The sequence below is a fragment of the Brassica rapa genome, chromosome A05 (assembly GCF_000309985.2).
Source record: "Brassica rapa cultivar Chiifu-401-42 chromosome A05, CAAS_Brap_v3.01, whole genome shotgun sequence".
NCBI lineage: Eukaryota > Viridiplantae > Streptophyta > Magnoliopsida > Brassicales > Brassicaceae > Brassica > Brassica rapa.
In genome coordinates, this window is record NC_024799.2 from 21269001 (window position 1) to 21289178 (window position 20178).

Sequence of the window (20178 nt, forward strand, 5' to 3'; positions counted from 1 at the left end):
CAATAATGTACACTAGGTGATAATTCGCTCTCTGCGCAGAGTTAAAAAACTTATAATTTATCACTTTAAATATATAGATATTAAAAAAATAAAAATCATAAAAAAATATATTACATTTTATATGGTAAAGGATTTCACTAAATTGTGTATATATCTATATAAATTAAGCTTTAATTTGTTTTTTAAACTTGTATATTTGTTTTGTTACTTTGAAGTATATGTCCTAGAAGTGAATTTCTAGGAGTAAAAAAAACTTATATAAAATAAATTATGAAGTAAAGTTAAACAAAACATTGGCAATAGAATTATTGTTTTCATAAATAAATTATAAATATAAAATAAAACATAGGATAAGCAATAGAGTAATTATATATGAAAGAAACAAAATATAAAAAAATAATATGGTGATGATATATTGAGAAGGTCCGCCATGAGTGTTTACTTGCAAGAATGTTTGTCGTAAGGATGTATTGAGAAGGAGAATATGGTGAAGAAATGTAGATAGAAAGCCTTGTATATATATATATATATATATATATATATATACAAAGAAGCATGGCGCTAGGGTAAATAATGATAACTAATTGCTATCTTTATTTGTGTATTGAAAATTAATATTGATTATCTATCACTTGCCATAATCATGTTCGTAATTCAAATTCACGTCGGATTCGATGGACTATTAGTCTATTATAAAAACAATTACATATATTGGTCAACGCAAATAAATTAAAACTCAATCAATGTCGATGAATAAACGAATGTATGATTTGGTTTCGACTGTAATTTTCTATTAAATATCGTATAATATTAATGAGTACGTTTAAAATAGGAATTAATGTTATAGTTAGCTCAAAATATTCCTAATTCGAGAGTAATTTTCAATTACCAAAATCAATTACATTAATGAGTACGCTTAAAACAGGAATTTGTGTCATCATTCCTAATTTTGAATATTATGAAGATCATTCCTTGTGTTTCAAAAAAAGTTGAAGATCATTCATTTGCACACAAGTAATGCTAATTGACAATGTATAATCGATTTTTGGAATGTTTAGGGCGTGGGAATAAATGCTATAATTGCAGAGCGTTTGGAAGGCATTCTTGATAGGGTTCAAGAGGAAATGACATTATTATGAAGTGTATTGTATTTTATACCATTTTAGGAAAAATGTATCTATCATAATTTAAACACCCGACGTACAGTGAACAACTTAAAATTACCTGCATAAAACAAATCTTGGACCATGAGAACTATATGAACTTTAAAATTTGCTCTGATTCATACACATTATATATGAGGTCCTCATCTTTATAACTTTTGAAGATGTATTCTTCAGTATTTTATATTTAACGGTGTAAATATTATATATTAATTTTAAATAAAATCTTTTGAGCAAAATATATTAATTTGAATAAAATCCTCTTAACATATATGGTTTTTTCAATATTAAAGTAAAAAAATAGAATTTGTGATTCAAATATCATAGAAAACATATTTTCGTGTCTAAAGATGTGGTTTAAGTAAAATCTTCTCAGTAAAACATATTAATTTGAATAAAATATTCTTAACAAATATGGTTTTTTCAATATTAAAGTAAAAAACCATATGTGTGATTCTAATATCATAGAAAACATATTTTCGTTTCTAAACATTGTATAATAAGTTTTAAAAAAAATCTTATTAACATATATGTTTTTTTAATATTAAAGTAAAAGTAGAATTTATGATTCAAATTTCATAGAAACACACATTTTTCATTTCTAAGAAAACCATTTTTGTTTCATTGGCTAACTTTTGTAAATTGTTCTTCAGGAGAAATGATTTTTTTTTATTACTAAAACTGTCAAATAGATTTTGTGCTTATAGAATATCATTTTAAAAAATATAAATAAAATCACGTCGATTAGACAAAATCGTGGTTTATCATGCAACTAAACCATGATGCATTGGTTTTGCTTGGACCAATCAAACAAATTGTGTGTAAACTAAGTTAGAGATCACATTGCATACACACTAACAAACATGTTATGTAAATGTGAATAAAACATTATGTTAAGTTACAATTAATGAATAATGGTAAAAAATGTAATAAGTCTAATAAAGAAAAGATAAATAATTAGAGAGGGTGAGAGTGAATATGGTGTTGCCATCTAGGAAATGACATTTTTGTTATTAACACATGAACTTAAGGCTAGTCTCTAATAATGCTCCTCCTTTAATAATAAAGGGATTAAATTCGTTTTGCCAACTTCTCATTTTAAATCCTTTTAAGCACCATATTAATGATCTTTAAACACACAAAATTGTAAATTTACTGATGAAATTCGACATTAAAATAGATAAATAAAATAATTGAAAAAGAAATATGTTAGAAAAACAAGAAATGATGCCAAAATAAAATAGATAGTCAGATTTAATCTTATATATTAAAACAGAAGTTACAACCTTGATTCATGTGTGATTTTTTTTTAAAAATGGATCTAATGGACTAATTCCTTATCATTTAAATTTTGGGTCTACCAGAAATTTTTATTGAGCTATCAATAATTGGATTTAAACAATAGATGATCCATTGGATTTATAGATAATATAAAATAAATAGATATAATTTAATGTTGTAATACTATACTTCTATATGTTAAATATTTAAATATTTGTCGATGTTAACTTTTAAAATTATAAAGATTTTTTTTAAATAAGAAAAATCATACTATTATCTAACAATGATTAATCTTTACTACCTTAAACCGATAAAAACAAACTTTAAACTATATAGTTTATTTTAAAAATTAAACAAAAACTAAATGTTTAATTATTTACTCGATAATATAAATCTATGAAGTGAAAAGTTTAATTTTTTAAAAACTTTCTAAATTTGTGAAATATTACAATATCTTTGAATATGACAATAAAACATTTTTTTTGTCATCCAATAAAACAATATTTTACTAATCTTTATATATATAGTTACGATTTTAATTATGAAATAATAATCCAAAAAAATATATATAGAAGAAGATACAAATACATGTGAAAGTTTGAAATTATCTATTCAATGAAAAAAATATACCGCAAATTTATTATGTTTTAAAAATTGATAGACACATATATATTATAATATATACTAATTTAGAATTGAAAATTAAATATTTATATAAAAATAAATGAAAACAAAAATTTGCGCGGTTGCGCGGATAGAGATCTAGTTTTCTATTTAATTTGAGGTATGGTGTACCTTTACGTTGATCAAAAAAAAAAGAAGTGTACCTTTACAAAATGAAGGACATCTTCAATTATTAAAGTTAATGAATTATTGCTGAAAAAAGTGAATTATTTACACGAATCAAAATTTGACAAGAACTTAACCGTTATTTGTTGGGCTTTATTTATAGGCCCAAAAAGACCTGTTGACTACGAATCCAATCTCCCAACAAACTGAGAATATGTTGGCGCCAGCCAATGAAGAGATGATGATATTTAGTTGAATTTAAATATGGATTTGAAAACATGTTCTGATGCAGTATTTTTAGCTTACCCTCTCTTCTAGCAGCGCACTCTCTATTCTCTAATATTCCAAGGTTGTCTCTTCAATAAAGTATAAACATCACAGTTTTTGGTAGTACTGTTACATTTACTGCTCTCTCAGTATGTTTTTCAGTGTTAAATGATTGGTTTTTAGCACTTAATGGTCCATATTCTGCGACCTCAGTTTCGTAAAAAACAGATTCTGATATCTGACAGCCACCAGCAATGGTTGTTAATTTATCGTACCGTTTTTAGCTTTTCTGTGATTAGTACTACAATATTAAAAAGAGAACCTCACATTAATTTTGTTAACATCTGATTTAGACTACATGGTGGTTTTCTTGCTCAGACTCCATTCTACTTTATGCCGTTTGTTCTAGGTGTAACCTATATCTTTTATCTCTTGTGAGGTCCTTGTTGTTAATTTTGTCACGTTTTTAATATCGTCTGATCATTATCACAGCCTACTCACTTCACAAAAGTTTGATAACGAAACAAGAAAGGTCTTCTTGTTCTGGAGGGCTAAGATTATTTAATTTACATTATTTAGCATTAATCATTATGGTAATCACTATTAAACAAACAAGTTAGTGGCACATATCATGTTTTTTAATAATTTTTGAGATTTAAGGATTTTTAAGAGTTGACCAAGTTGATTTGCTGCCCTCACTTAAGTGTTTTGCCTTCTCAGCTTCCTTATCTTTGTAATTTGAGTTGTTTTTAATTTCATTCACTCCCGTGAGTCTAACATCTCCTATTGGGAAGCTTAAAGAGTGAAGAAGCAACATATCATAATGATTTAAAACTATACAGTTGAAATGATAACTCTTTTCTCAATATTGAACTACAGGTAAGCTGCCACTGGCAGTACATACATATCAAGCTTTACAACATAACTTCACCTAAGCCTAGTTGACTCTGTTCAGAAGCCGTGTATGAATCTTTCTGGTCCTAGCGGTGCTATATGCACGCTAAAGCTTCCCTGTGGTGGTTGATTAGATGATGAGGTCGTCTCACTGCACCCAGCTATCTTTTGGCAAGTCTGAATGAGACAGTCTCTGCAAGTGGGACATGATGAGTGTGAACTTAGCCATTTGTCTATACACCGAACATGGAACCCATGGTGGCACTTTGGCAGAAGCTTGACTCGCTCTCCGGACACAAACTCCGAGAGACATATAGCACACTCTGTATCAAGACCAGGCAGATTCATCTCTGTAGAGTAACTTACCGTCTGGAAACTCTTCAAGGCTTTTCGTTTGACCCCTGTGTTGGCCATGCGAACTGTAAGCTCCTCACTAGCTTCAGATGAGTACCTCAGCAGACATCTAATGATAGAATGCAGTCCAAGTGAGCAAACTAGTGCACACAAGAGGACTGATAAGACCATAACAACATTTGCATCAAAGCTCATTTGATGTGCATGAGAGTGTGATGCTTCATGAGCGTCTCCAAATGGAGGAGATGCCATGGTAGGTGGTTGATAAGCTCTGTGAAGTAGTAGCCTTCTTGAGTAAAAGTTCTCAAGAAAATCTTCATAGATAATGGGAGCAAATGTTTCAGCCGACATGATTAAACCTAGTTTGAAGAGTTAGATAGATAGGTAGATCTTCTAGGTTTTATTGCAAGTTCTATATATAGTGAAAAGGTAAAGGTTTCATATATTCTGATATATTAATGGGAAATATTTTTAATCGAATTTTCTTAATTATGGTTGGTGGAATATGCTGGGAAATTAGCAAGGTACTTTAGTGATTTTAGTTTTTATTTTAGATATTAGTCTGCATCTAGTATGGATTCTCCACTGAATTTGAATAATATTAGTGTGTTTTCTTATTGAAAATGGGCCCTTCATACCATTTACTGCAATACTAGTGCCATGTGGCAGTAATATTAGCAAATCAAATCCCCAAGAGTTGCTCACAGGGGACCCATGAGCTTTAGCTGAAGCAGCCATGAACTTTCCCTAAGATAATACAACTCTTGGGTCTTAGCACATGTCACTGACTTCTCTCTGTTCCTTCTTAGATATAAGGGCTTGATGTTTGATGCAAACTAATGATATCCATCTATACTGATTATCTTTGATTTAGATCCAAATGATGTATTAACTAGGAGTAGATATTTATGTATTTGATGCTGCAGAGCAGGGGGAATCTATCCTTTGGCACAAGTCCCACTCTGAAAATTACATAAAGACTATACGATTATCTGAAAATGATTTGTCTTTTCTTTTGTTTGTGCCACTAGGTTCCATATAGCTGGTAAGAACAGGTAGTGGTTTGTTTTTTATCTCTTACCTGAAAGTGATTTAACTTTGCCTTTTTATTTCTTTATGTTGCTTGGAATACCATGTGATACTCGTGCGTCCTTTGGTTGACATTCTTGATTTGGTAGTCTTCCTTGGAACACCAACCTTAAGAATATTTCTGGATGCATTTGGTTTCGAAATGGTTTGGCCTCGTTCAATGTCAATTGAAGAGTCATGTAACTATTTCAGGACTCAGGAGCACTCTAATTAAATCTCTTCTTGTGCTAGATTATGCACTTCTCTAATATACATGGCTTTTAGCTCTTTTAATTATTTGTCTAGGTTCAATCTCTAATACATAGCTTTTATCTCTTTTAATTCTTTGTCTAGGTTCAATCTCTGATTGATCAGTCTTTCCTACTAATCTTTCTTTTATTTCTTGATTATGTAGTGAACCTCAGTTTGTGCTTGGATGAATTGGCACAACCTTTTGTGTTCAGCTTTTGCCCTCTACAAGGTTATGCCGACAGAATTTTTCCCATTTTTTATTGAATGGCTGTGAATTATCTAATCCTCTATTATCCATTATACTACATAAAGTTGAAAAGCATGTATCTCCTGATTGAAGTGTTTAGTCCAGCAAGACGGCTTTGTTAAAAGCTATATGTTACTATTTAAAACTTTTTTCACAGATACCATTGGATCTTCTTAGGGCCTTGTAGATGGCTCTCCCTACATACCTGCTTCTTAGGCCAATAATAGATGGTTCTTCCCTCGACCAAAAGAACACAATGTTTATTGAACATTATATACATTTGGTGCACCATGAATCAGTTTCTCGTTAATCATTCAATTCGTAATGTTTTGTTGTTACTATCCAGACATGTTATTATAGTTCTACAACTGCACCACAACGGGGAGTTAGCTGCAACTGTTGATCACTGTAAAGTCTTTAGTTAATGTTTAAACGGGTGCAATTTTATTACGGACAGGGGCGGTCCTGGGCATAGCGGACTGAAACACCGGCTTAGGGCCCCCAAATTTTTTTAAAAATTTTACATAAGAAGGGGCCTCTAAATTTGTAAAAAAAGTTTTTTTATAAAACTCTTACTAAATTGTTTTAGGCCCCCAGCATCTCAGGGACGCCCCTGATTACGGACTATGGAGTATTACGACAGTATGATTCAATACTTATCTCATACCCCATAGATGCCTAGTGGACTTATGTTACCTGAAAATTACATTAACCAATGTTTTGAATATCGATAGAATGTGTTAGCATAGACGTGTTTCTATCACTTTAGAAGATTGTTAAATTTGAGCAGTCCATTACGGTTTCATACCATGTGTGTTGTTGCCTACAAGACTATAGGTATTCCCTCAAAGTAGCTTTTAGGTTTGACTATTACCGACTCACTTTAGGTGGTTTTGTTTGACCTTATAAAGGGTTGGGTCCATGTACCTTTCTAAACACACCGAGTAGATTTCTTTATCATTGGTACCGATAATCCATCATATATTCTTACCCCAAATACATAATATTGTCAGGTATTTGCGCATATAGATGGTGTTACTGTGCCAAACTAGTTAATGAGTGGATAGATTTGTGACTTATTAGAGCAGACCTCATTCTCATCCTGTAGTCTTTGTTCTGCTTCTTCTTGCAATACCTTGGTGTCCGTGAGCTTCATCGAAACCATTCTTTTCAGACATTCAAAAGTAGTTGTAACTTTGTTCTACTCTGTGTTTGTGACGTAAGATATGCAGAGGAGTTCTCTGTAAAGCACTTATCGAACTTTTCTTGGTACTTAACGGTTTTAATTGTCAGGGCCGGTCTTAACGGTCTTAGACCCCCAAATTTTAACGAGTTAATATATGTAATATATGTTTGGTGGCCCTAAATTTTGTATTAATATCTATACTTAAATATTGTTTATAGCTTCCAAAATCTCGCCATGTAGATTGTTATCCCAAAACTTTGTAACATTTTGGGCTTCAAGGAAAAGTAAAAGCTTCATTGTATTTGATTTTGAATATTATGGCTAGAAACATAAATTATGTTCAAATCTAAAAAATAAGAACCAAATTCTTGAAATCTAATTGTTTCTTGACATATACTCTATCTGCTTTCTCTAAAAGTGTTTACTCTTGCCTCACGTTCTAGAGGAGCAATTATGACATCGATGCTTTCCCTTGGTGCTGCAACCTGACCAGCCTCATCACAGTCGCCTAAGATCTTTTGGCATGTCTCAACCAGACAGTGTCTACATTTCGGACAAGTGATATGTTGCGTAAGCCACTTGTCGATACAACGAACGTGGAACCCGTGGTTGCACTTAGGAAGCAGCCGTATCCGTTCACCAGCTACGAAATCAGACAAACAAATAACACAATCCTCGCCGAGCCCTGAGAGGTTCATCTCACGTGAGTATTTCACTACAGGGAACATCTTGAGAGCTTTCTTCTTGATGCCTTTGTTTGCTGCTAGTGTGGACGGGCTTGAGATGGGTTCAGAGATCATGAAGCTCGAGTGACGTCTGAACACGCAGCGGATTACGTAATGCAACCCAAGTGAGCAGATGATACCGCACACAAGGACTGAGAGAAGAAGGAGAACGTTGCCGCTCAAGTTGTTCTTTTCAGGTGCATGAGCTTGTTGCTGTTGTATGGTGTGACTAAATGGCAGTTGCTGAAGCAATTTTCTCGAGATGAAATGTTCTCGGAAGACTTGAGATGAAGAAGGTAAGTGATCTGAAGACATGTTTACTCTCTTTTTTTTTTTGGTTTTTCTTGTGCTGTTTTATTTCCTGAAGTGGTTGAAAATGGTGTTTATATATAGATTTGATGATACTTTAAGTTAGTGGGGACTATATGAATTATATATTTTAGAAATCAAATTTATTTTAAGAGCTTATCCAGTTCCACCAGTCCTTGTGTGTATAGATTGTGCCTATGTCCATATCTTTTCCAAATACAAAATGCTTTTGTAGGGACAATCATTTAGTCTTATAAATAACTTATAATAATATTATAAATACAACATAAAATAGTCTTGATATCTATGATTGTTATTTTAATCAAAGAGGAAGGGAGGGACCTTGTTGAGTTGTATCTCTATTATGATATGTGGAGGGTTGTAAAGGAGTGTTGTTTGTTTGTTGCTTTTATAATTCTCTGTATTATTGTGTGCTTCTCTTTACATGTGTTATGTCGCTTCATAATTCTCTGATTCTCTCTATATGTCAAAATACCTTTCTAATAAAAGAAAGTTTACGTGAGTAAATTTGCTAACTCTGGAGAGTGCTTGCAACTAAAGTCAATGAAATTACTATATGTGTACAAATAGAATCACAATTGCTTATAGTGGACGGTAAAAAGATAGATCTATGTTGTTTACAGGGCCGGGTCTGAAAAATATTAGCCCACAAGCAAGAAAATATTTAGATCTATGTTGTTTACAGGGCCGGGCCTGAAAAATATTGGCCCACAAGCAAGAAAATATTTTTGGCCCTTTTGTTTCATAAAAACAGTGAAAATATTGAAAATGCAGCTGGGAGATTTGATCCCGGGTCCAGTTCCACAGTGAGAGCAAAGTTACCAGTAGAGCTATATGGTTTCTTCGTTCATTATTGACCCTTAAAACATATATATTTTTTCGGGCCCCAAGCACATGCTCGATGGGCTTCTATTCAGGCCCGGCCCTGGTTGTTTAGACAATTGTTCATTTCATTTCATATAATCTTTACCCTATATGCAAAATCGTTTTTTGATAGTGTAATGATTTTCCAAGATCTAAATGATATACTTGTCTGCATATATATATGTGAACTTTTTCTGAATTATTGAGTTATATATTTATTTTTATTCTTTCTGCAAAAAAAGCCAAAGAAAAGAGGAGGAAACGAAACAGATGTAATCGGCTCAATTGCCCCTTTTCGGTTCTACTCCACAAACGTTATCGTCTGGATTTTGGTTTTGTCTTTTGCGTCGTTATTATCTTCCGTAACCTTATTCTCTGGTGCCATGTTTAGTTGCTTTTAAATTTTAATGTGATTGTATAATCTCAAACACAATTCTCCAACCCTGAGAAAATATAGTATGGTTTTAAATCTACGACAATCGATATTCGGGACGATAATTCGTCTACGGTATTAAGAACGTTAATTGCAAGTTTCATCAAGTTTGACTGATAAAACATATACCATTACATATTGCTCTTAAGCTTTGAGTGAACATTCATAATTTTCTAACTAAAAAGGGGCTTTAGTGTGTATAAATACTATATGGTATGTTGAATATTCAATTCTAGGTAGAGACTTGGAGATAGATATAACTAAAATTTGTGGTTGTGGACATGGATTAAGCACCCCCAAAAAATCACACACAAGTGGGATACTTTTAACCCTACTTTTTCTCATTTTTTATTTGCCTCTTTGATTAATTTAATAAGCGGTTATGAGAAAGTTTTGAGATATAGATCTAGTACTTGGTGCTCATGAGAAATATTTTGCATGTCACGTAGGTTACTGATAAGTTATAGAATTTGAAAATAATCTTGTAGTACTCCCATAACTAAAAATAATGTATAGTGCGTTAAAAGAGATTTTAAGATGAATACTGATTTCCAGATCGATATTATCGTAGACATAGGTAAACACTTTTTTTTAACAACATAGGTAAACACTTAAACGTACAGGCATCATAAAATATGTTTACAAATATTTGTGTTGCTTAATAAGATCAATAATATCCTTCTTGTAGAGTTAAGAAAATGATAGTAAAAACCGATACTTATACTAACAATTTTTTCATTGTGTAGTGCTTGTTTCAATTAGTTTTACCGTTTACGTAGAATCAAATCTTTGAGTGACGCTGGGGCAGCACGGTTTTGAATGGTTCAAGTTTTAGCCAAAAAAAGACATGGTTCATGTCTCTTACATTTCATTTTTGGTTCCAACTCATTTCTAATGAGTACTATCCAAAATAAGAGTACTATCCAAAATAAGCATTGTTTAACATGTCAATGAACCAATTAAGGTTCATTCAAATTGCAGATGGGCTTGTAGTAAGTAGCCCTATGAAAAAAGTATGTTCTAAAGAGAAGTGTATCTGACTTGTCTGGTAAAATCACATCATTTCCATTTACTATGCAACAATAACAACATAAAGAACTCTAAAAATGAGAGGATCCCTTGGCAGAGAGTTTTCCGCAAGTATAGAATTCATGCTGAAGTCCATGTTGCCCACGCGCAGTGGGAAGTATGTATACTTCATTGATTCTTTGTTACAAAGGTTCTTGGATGTATAACGTGGAAATAATTACACTGAAATGCAGTTTAAAGTTTTTTTTTATATCACAATATGCAGTTCAGCTATCAAAACACTTTCTTCTAATAGTTTTTTTTCTTAACTAAACTAGTTTATTATTAACTATGCAGTTGACTAACTAAACCAGAGTGTAGGTGAGAACCTATCTCAACCGCACATCTCTCTTCCGACGACTCAAATTAAATCTGACACATTGGACAAGACATATATTTGTCTTTGTCATGTTCCCGATCCTAGATAGGATCACCGGGACGAACCATAGTTCGAATAAACGTACCAGTCGGTCTTAGGACCTTAAGGCAAGCGTTCTATGGCCAAGATAGAAGGTTAAGGACGTCGGGATGCTGAGACTTAACCAAACAAAGAGGGAAATAAGCATAATTCAACTGGACGAGTTATACGGTAGCTGGACGAAGCTCGGTCAAGCTCAGCCCAGCTCGTTCCAAGTTAAGTCAGCTCAACCAGCTGGACTACTAGCTCACTCAGCTGGGTCAGTTGGGCTCAGCTGCACGGAGTGTTCGGGTCTTGGACAGTTTGACCGGGTCCGTCCGGTGGCGGGCCGATTGGTCGGCCATGTGGGCTAGGAACTGAAGGGTCTTTGGGCCAGGTCGTGGGCTATGTTCAGAAGGCTTGGGCATCTCATTGGGCTCAGGACCGATCCAAGAAGGGGCAGTTATGGGCGCTGGGGTGCAAGTGGCCAAGGTTGCAACCTTTCGGCCAAGTCATGCCCATTCGCCTAGCAAGTTGTATATGTTCGTGTGTCAAGGCCTGGCAGCCCATTCTCTATAAATATAGGCCCTCTCTGACCATTATAGACATCAGTTTCGTGAGAAACAAAAGGCAAATGCCAAATATAGAGAGAGAGAGAGAGAGAGAGAGAGAGAGAGAGAGAGAGAGAGAGAGAGAGAGAGAGAGAGAAAAATAGCTCGGTTGTGGTGGTTTAGTATCTCTGGCATGGAGAAGAGTTTAAGAGAGAGGAGGCCGTGTGGTTATGGATACCAAAGGCAAAGAGAAAGGTCTATCTGATTGTACTTATGCGATGGATTGTAGTTTTAGGAATTGAGGATCGTGGTAAAGCCGAGGAGCCGTGAAGACTCTATTAGTGAGAGGCTGTACGGCGTGTGGGTAGATCGTGTTAGGAATGAACTCATAATAGCTTATAGAGCTGATAAAACACATTGCAACTTATGTATCGAATCTCATTTGATTTAATAACACAAACAATTTGCCTTATGTTTTTGTATACTATCTGGTCGATTGTTTATGAACCTCAAATTGGAATATGACTTATGAAATAATAGACTTGAAAATGAATCAAACAAGCGAACTGAAAGTAAGACTTAGAATTCAGTTGGGTCGAAAGATCAGGAACGGGTCTTACAGTCTTAATTCATGTCCTTTTGATTTAATGTTGTAATTTTACTATGAATGGCTCAGATTCATTATATCTTTTAATCCCACTTCATCATCTTCATCTGTCTCGGTTTATCTCTTCTTTTTCCAGAAAATTCCAAAAACCTTAAACTTCGACCCTAAACTCTATGGATTATTGCTTCTAAAATTCCAGATCGAAAACAAATTTTCGATTACGAATACGGCGAGTTGTAGTCTCTGCTCACTACACTTCATTCACAGCCGCAATAACACTTCTTCTGTTACCACAGTCGTGGCTATTTTTTCAGCAGCCGCGATGATTCTGGATGCCAAGAGATTGAAAAAAAAAGAATAAAAAATGATCAATAGGAGATAGACTCTATGTGGAGGGGAGATTAAGAGATGGATGATTCAGATTCTCTCTGGCGTTGATGACAGAGTGCTCAAGCTTGCATATTTTGGTGTTCGTGATTGTAAAGTTTTGATCTTGGAATCAAGTTACTCCTCTTCTATATGATTGATGATAGTATTGATGTTTGACACATCTTTTGAGTTTATACTTCTCGTAAAGTTTTGATCTTGAATCAAGTTTTAATAAAGTTTTTTTGGCTGTTTGGTATATTAGCATACTTTTCCGAAAATTATTATGACATGAACAGATTACCACATATAGTTTACACGTGGATATCGTTACAACAGTGTACATGTGGACATCGTCAAATCATGTACCTTTTAAACATAGGAAATATGTGTACATGTCAATTCTATTTCTGACCTTTTTAAAACTTGCAAATATTTATCAAATATTAATGGGTTGGTGTCTATGTGGATATTTAATAACCATTGTATATGTCCCGAATATTATTACATACATTCAACCAATTGTGAATCAACTCCATATGCCAAAGAACATCTCAAAATGTTTTTTTCATGCTTATTTCTATTGAATAATTGAAATTTTTAGAAAATCAAAATACTTTTTAAACTGAAGAAATCTACATTTATGTAATCAGGCATGTAATTTACTCTTATTTGCTTAAACATGTGTACATTAAAAAAGTATAAAATGTGTTTTACTATGTGTACACCCATGTGTGTACAAACTTCTCCATCTATGTATACACTATATTCCATGTGTTTTACTATGTGTACACCCTCCGTGTGTACAAACTTCTCCATTCATGTGTGTGTACCTTGATACATGTATAGCTTCATACATGTATATACCTTGATATATTGACAGCTTGATACATGTATAAACAATGACTTCTCAAATTACAAAGAATCTCCTACAAAATTTTCTCATTTCACCCACATGTGTACAAACTCACCACAAACATTGATGTGTTGTTCATATCTCACATACCACTATTCTTTTGATTCACTTATGTGTACACATGTACACCTCACATTGTGTACACGCCAAGTTGTATAGCCTCATATGTACATATCACCCAACCCCATGAACCTTACTTAGTATCAGCGTATCCATCACATTCCATCAATTAAATATGTGTTCCAGTATATAATTATGTTTTAAATGGTTTTCTAAATATAGAAAGTATTCGAATAAATAATACATCATAAAAAATCACATAATAATGAAAAGAATCTAATAAATGGGATATGAGAAATAGTTTCCATGGGGAGATGGGTTAAGTATCATTACTTTGATGTACACATAGATATCATTTACAACTGTGTACACTGATATAATTACAACTGTGTACAAAATGATATCTTTACAACAATGTACACATCACTGAAGTCCACAACCACTATGCAACATGTCTTTAATGAGTGGTAATTTGTAAATAACATGTCTTCTTCCTTTTAAATTACATGGAACTCTGCAACTTTCTATTCGAGCCGCCATCAATTTATTTACACTTAATCATCAATTTCTTTGCGATGTTAACACAAAAACTTACAAATATTATTTAGATTAACCAAAAACGATTAAAGAAACAAGATTTTTTTTTAAAAAAAATCGAGTTTTAACCGATTATAACCAACACGTTTTTGTCCATGTATGTTATTCCTCGATTTTCAGTCGCCACCGCCGCGTTTTCGAACACAGGTGACGTCGAGGAGAGTTACAACAAAATGACAATGTGGATGACTAGATCTTGTATCCGACGAGAGATTGTCGACTTTCTCGTATGACTCTTCACAATAGAGGAGGACGAGCAACAACAGTTTCCTTCTTTTTTTTTTCTAAATTTTTACTGAAATTCAAAATAAATAAACTAAATTAGATTTAGTTTGCCCCCGGGTCGACTACTCATTTTTTAAATTTCAAAAGCCTAACCAAACCAAAAATGTTAAACTAAAAGTCCCAACTCCAGTACTTTTTTTGAGGGCAAGTTAAGACTTTTCACACATAAACTACCGTAGTAGTGATAATTGTCTCAGAGTGTAAATAAAAAACAAAAACTGCTATGCAGTGTAAATGACTCTTTAATGTGTTGGTCTTTTTTTTTGACTGAAACACACTAAAAAGTGATCCATGGCGCGTGGAGAAGTATGTAAACTTCATTGATTCTTTGTTATGGATGTTTAATGTGTTGGTCCTTTTTTTGCTTAAAACACACTGAAAAGTTCTCTATGGATGTATGTTGGTCTTTGGCCCGTTGATTTGTACTTCTGGAAAATGCATCCAGATGGTCCATCTAAATGCCTTATCCAGATGATCTATTTGGATGTTGTTCGTTCTGTTTTTCGTCTATGCATTCAAATAAATCATTTGAATGCAACTATATTCTTTTGATTTTTTTTTGAACTTGCATATGTATCAAGATGCACTTGTTACTAACATTACCAAACTAGACTTATTTTTACCTTTTTAACAAAAATTGCGTATTTTGGCAGAAAATGTGTTTTTTGGTTTTCATCATTTGGATGAGAAAACGAACATCACGTTTCTCCGTTCTACTAACATCTTGACTGCTAGTTTTACTGTACGTAGTCTGCTTGGATCACTAACGGTGTTTGCTCTCACATGGCTCTTCCTGATGCGGTTGAGGATAAGTTCTTTTCAGCTTCAGGCCATCGGAAAGTTAAGAAGTTTTACAACGCCATGGAGGATGAAGTGAGTAATATTTTACACCATGGCCTTTCTGAGTAATTATGAAAGTAATTTTTTTTAGTGATCATGAACCATTTGAACTTCCAATGACTAAAAAAACCTCGCTCGATTCTTAAGAGAAAATTCCCATGGTTCGATTCAGTTTCAGTTCCCATGTCCGAAGACGAACAAGTTCTCTGTTTCTGTAGTCGAAAGCTTCGCCCTTTTTCTTCTCTTTTTTTCCTTGCTAGGGTTCTCTCTGTTCTACTTGATAAGGTAATGATGCTTTGTATATACTCTCTTCTGGGGTTTGAATTTTACTCTCTGATGTTCGTTTCTGAGTCTGAATTGATCATAGATGATTATGTTCTGTTCGATTGATAGTGAGTGTGACAGTTAAAAAAGTTTTCAACTTTGATTCCCAGGAACAGTGTTCTCAAAGATGAACAGGAGTAGCAACTCCGAAGGTGCTAAAGCAGAGCAGATCATATTCGAGTTCTTCGCCAAAACCCTCCACATCATCCTCGAATCAAGGACTCCTTTCATGTCTTCAAGAAACTTCAGTAGTAGCAGCGAGCAGATAATGAACTCACCTTCCTCATCTTCTTCGTCTTCCTCCAGCGTCAGGCCTCGTGACAAATGGTTCAACCTAGCTCTCAGGGAGTGTCCTGCAGCGTTAGAGAGCTTCGACATCGGCCGCAGAAGCACGTTAGAGCCTCTGGTTGTCGATGTGGTTCTTGTGGCGAGACCATTTGATCAGATGAATTCTCCAGGTGGGAGAGAGCTTATCAGGAACTTCTCCGGGAAAGAGTATCACTCTGATCAAGATGATTGTGAGGGCAAGAACGAGCAGATCATTGAGAGATGGGTTGTGCAGTATGATAATAGGAAGGTTAGAGAAAGGAGGTCAAGTAGTAATAATAATAATAATAAGTTGCAAGTGATGTATAAGAAAGCAACTTTGTTACTGAGATCACTCTTTGTAATGGTTAGGCTTTTACCTGCTTACAAGATCTTCAGAGAACTCAACTCATCTGGACAAATCTTCAAGTTCGAGCTTGTCCCTAAGGTTCCAACCATAAGCCCTGTTCGTTTGGTTGCCGCAGGTTTCGGCGTCAGCGGTGGCGGCAGCGTCAGCGTCAATGAAGACACAGACGCTGCCGCTGCCGCTGCCGCTGCCGCTGCCGCATACTATATCGTGACCGCAGGTTTTATCGGCGTCAGCCGCAGGACGCGGCGTCAGACGCAGCTTCCTGCATCAACGAAACGAATAAGAGTTGATGCAGAATGTTGACGCTGCCGCTGCCGCTGCCACCGGTACCTGCGGCAACCAAACGAACAGCCCTATAGTTGAGCCATTTACTCGTAGAGAAGAGGGAGAGATGCACAAGTTCGCTTTCACGCCGGTTGATACCATCTGCGGTAGGCTTTGCATGTCGGTGTTGTATCGATCTCTCTCGGAGTCGGATGTCAGTTGCAGCCAACACTCAGCTCCTTTGTCTCCGACCTTTATTACTGATTACGTTGGAAGTCCTTTAGCTGATCCTTTGAAAAGTTTCCCTTCTCTGCCTCTTTCTTATGGCTCGCCGCCGTTGATGTCGTTTGAGAGGCGTCATAGCTGGAGTTTTGATCGTTGCAAGGCCTCTTCTCCACCTCCTTCGGTTTCTTGCTCACCGTCGCCTACACGGTCTGATCCACAAGCAATTGTACTTATCCTTGTTCTCGTCGCCTTCCTCCTCATCCTTGTGATATAACTACTGGTCGTAGGAAGGAAAGCTATGGAGTGTTTGCAAGATTTTTCTCCTCCTTGTTCTCCTTCAGCACCTACCCAAGCCTTCCCAAGAAGCATCACGCGTACTGAAAGTGCTCCAGTTAGGATTCCACCTCCTAGTTTTGAGTCCAAACAGAACGTGGTGGTGCCACCTTCTTCTCATTTGAAACTGTCGAGACACGCTTCTTTGAAGCCTGTGAGAAACACTGGTCCTGTTGAATCTGGGGTGAGGCTATCTACCAACAGCTCACCGAGGATATCATTTTCTAGAAGTTCAAGTAGATCATACCAAGATGATTTTGATGATACTGATTTTCCTTGTCCATTTGATGTTGAGTATGACGAAAATACAGATCCTAGTAGTAGCAGGTATGAGTCTTTAATCTCACTGTGTCTTTCCCACTTTATCTAACAACCGAAGCACACAGTCTCTCTGTTCCTTTGGATCTCTCATTGTAGCTACTAGCTTTGAAAGTAGTAATTTTACTAAGCGTGGCTCCATTCATCAGTTTTGGCGACATTATAGATGCAAAACAGTTGGTTTCAGTCTTTAGTAGAGAAACCAGAGAACCCGTTTAGGCTAGTATCTGGTTTATCATTAACTCCCCAACAGATTGGTCTTTTGTTTAAAAGTTGTTTAATATAATCACTGGGAATGGTTCCTCCTCTCTGATCCACTTCTTGACTGTTGCTTTTAGAACTGCTTATACGTTTCTTCAATAGAAAGTGATCTTTGCTTAATTGTTGCCTTATTCCAGACCAGGCTCCTTGGACCAGAGAGGAGATATACATGAACCACCACCATTTGAGTCGAGCGGTTCATACCCAAAGAAGTCACAAGATGCAGGAGTCGGTGCTCTAGTGAATATGCTGAAGAAAGCTCCACCTCTCAGACAAGACGTCTCTGAAACTTCCACACCTGAACTTTGTTGGAACAACAACAAGAACAAACCTGGAGGGGATCAGGAGATAGCAACGGCGTCTATGACAGCGTCAGGGATAGCTCTGGCGGCAAAGACAACAGCCGATGCCTTGGAAGAGCTGAGGTCTTACAAAGAAATGAAGAATGTGTTGCTTAGCCAATCCACAAAGGACTCGTCCTCACCCTTTGCTGTTTGAGAAATGTTTTGATTTTTGCTATTCAACCGTATCCATGTAAATAAGCTTATACAGAAAAAGAAAAAAAAATGTTAAATGTGTAAACCGTTTTATCCCATGTATATAAATAAGTACTATCTACCTAACCACTGAGTGTGTGACACAAATGATTTATTTACATGGGGTAAATTATTTAGAACTGTAGAGACAATACGATGCCGTTTAAGACCCGTCGGTTATATCTGGGAAGACTAAAACCCTAACCGGACAAGACGGTCGAGATCTACATATTATCTGTATTCACTCTCTCCTCGGAAAGGAAGGAAGAAGGAAAAAGGAAGAAGGAGATCTAGAAAATGCCGCTGTACGACTGTATGCTTCTGTTCAAGCCAGTAATCAGGAAGGAAGGTCTGATCGATCTGGTTGCTCGCATCGGGAAACACGTTTACAGCAAAAATGGAGTTCTCACGGAAGTCAAATCCTTCGGCAAGGTCGAATTGGGTTACGGTATCAAAAAGCTCGACGGTAGACATTATCAGGTAAAAAAAAAGAAGAAGAAGCAGTGTTTCAATTCCTCTTCAGGTTTCTTGGATTAGGAATCAGTGCTAGTGCATTACGGTTTAGATTGGCATTTCGGAAAATGATACTTGTTTCAGTTTAGCTTTAAGTTGTATTCTTGAAGCAACCTCATCAGATTGTGAAGTGTGAACATCGTAATTTACATACAGATATCACAACAGGTTGTTGTTTGAACTTTATACTTTTGTCTAGATGATTCAACTTAGGATTATCTGATTTAACTTAGGATTATACTTTTGATCTTTAGTATTTTATTGTTAGTTTTGATGTATTTAACGAACGATATATAACCTGTTCCAATAAAACTGTGTCTTTTCTTTTGAAATTTAGGCAACAGTTGTACGATTAGCATATGTTTGAGAGTATCAGCACAAGCGTTAAGCATTAGTACCAATCATCTATTTGTCTTTAATGTAATCTTCTTTATTAGCTTCTTCTCTCGCTAATCTGGCATAATCACGGGTTTTGAGCTTTGAGTGTGTGATATGTTATAACGTAATTATTTATGGGTGAATGGTGCAGGGGCAATTGATGCAGATAACAATGATGGCAACTCCAAACATTAACAAGGAGCTTCACTACCTCAACAAAGAGGACAAGCTCCTCCGCTGGCTCCTTGTTAAACACCGTGACATCAAGATTGGTTCATCCGAGATGGAAGACCGTCTGGACGAGTCTAACAGAGTTACTAATAGGAGCTTGTATGATGAGTCTTCTACGGACGAAGACGACGATGTCTTAGGCTTATCTCGATGAAGATAAGAAAGAAATCGTTTTACTTTTCAAAAAAAAATGTTACTCAGACCACCAGAGTGTCCTTATCTTTCTCTTATGGTTTGTTGACTTGGTGTTGTTTTGCTCCTCAGACAAAGAAATAAGATATTCATGTAATGGTTTTAGGCAGAAAAGAATAAAGGAAAAACTGAGACGGTGGTCCCTTCGTGAAACAAACACTTCTAGTGTTTCTTTATGTCATTTTTTAGTTTGAAGATAAACTGAAGTGTTACTATGTTACTTAACAGCAACCCCATGTTCATTTGGGATGTGTATGTTGTTGATCCTGACATATACCATACTACCAATGCAGACACTCTGCTCAGATATACATGAAGGTTTATAAGACCACGTTTCACTCTCTAGAGTTATCAGCAAGGGAGCTTCTATTGAACCCCTTTCTTCAT

At 35.3% G+C, this 20178-nt stretch overlaps 4 protein-coding genes across 4 annotated transcripts; 2 read left to right on the forward strand and 2 right to left on the reverse strand.

Moving 5' to 3' along the window:
- Positions 1-4300: 4300 nt before the first annotated feature.
- On the reverse strand, positions 4301-6738 carry LOC103869526 (RING-H2 finger protein ATL78). Its single transcript, XM_009147611.3, has one exon. The coding sequence runs from the start codon at positions 5097-5099 to the stop codon at positions 4452-4454; it is 648 nt and encodes a 215-aa protein (XP_009145859.1). The 5' UTR covers positions 5100-6738; the 3' UTR covers positions 4301-4451.
- A 1036-nt stretch (positions 6739-7774) lies between these two features.
- Positions 7775-9104, reverse strand: LOC103869527 (RING-H2 finger protein ATL77). The gene has a single exon (XM_009147612.3). It carries the CDS (start codon positions 8539-8541, stop codon positions 7900-7902), a length of 642 nt encoding a protein of 213 aa, XP_009145860.1. The 5' UTR covers positions 8542-9104; the 3' UTR covers positions 7775-7899.
- A 6379-nt stretch (positions 9105-15483) lies between these two features.
- On the forward strand, positions 15484-18612 carry LOC103869528 (autophagy-related protein 13b). The gene is given in 6 exon segments (XM_033292701.1): positions 15484-15577; positions 15975-16631; positions 16900-17256; positions 17259-17328; positions 17330-17689; positions 18079-18612. Coding segments are annotated over 6 exon segments (1899 nt in total). The 3' UTR covers positions 18440-18612.
- Positions 18613-18685: 73 nt separating this feature from the next.
- On the forward strand, positions 18686-20011 carry LOC103869529. Its single transcript, XM_009147615.3, has 2 exons — positions 18686-18957; positions 19520-20011. The coding sequence occupies exons 1-2, from the start codon at positions 18775-18777 to the stop codon at positions 19751-19753; spliced, it is 417 nt and encodes a 138-aa protein (XP_009145863.1). The 5' UTR covers positions 18686-18774; the 3' UTR covers positions 19754-20011.
- Positions 20012-20178: the final 167 nt, after the last annotated feature.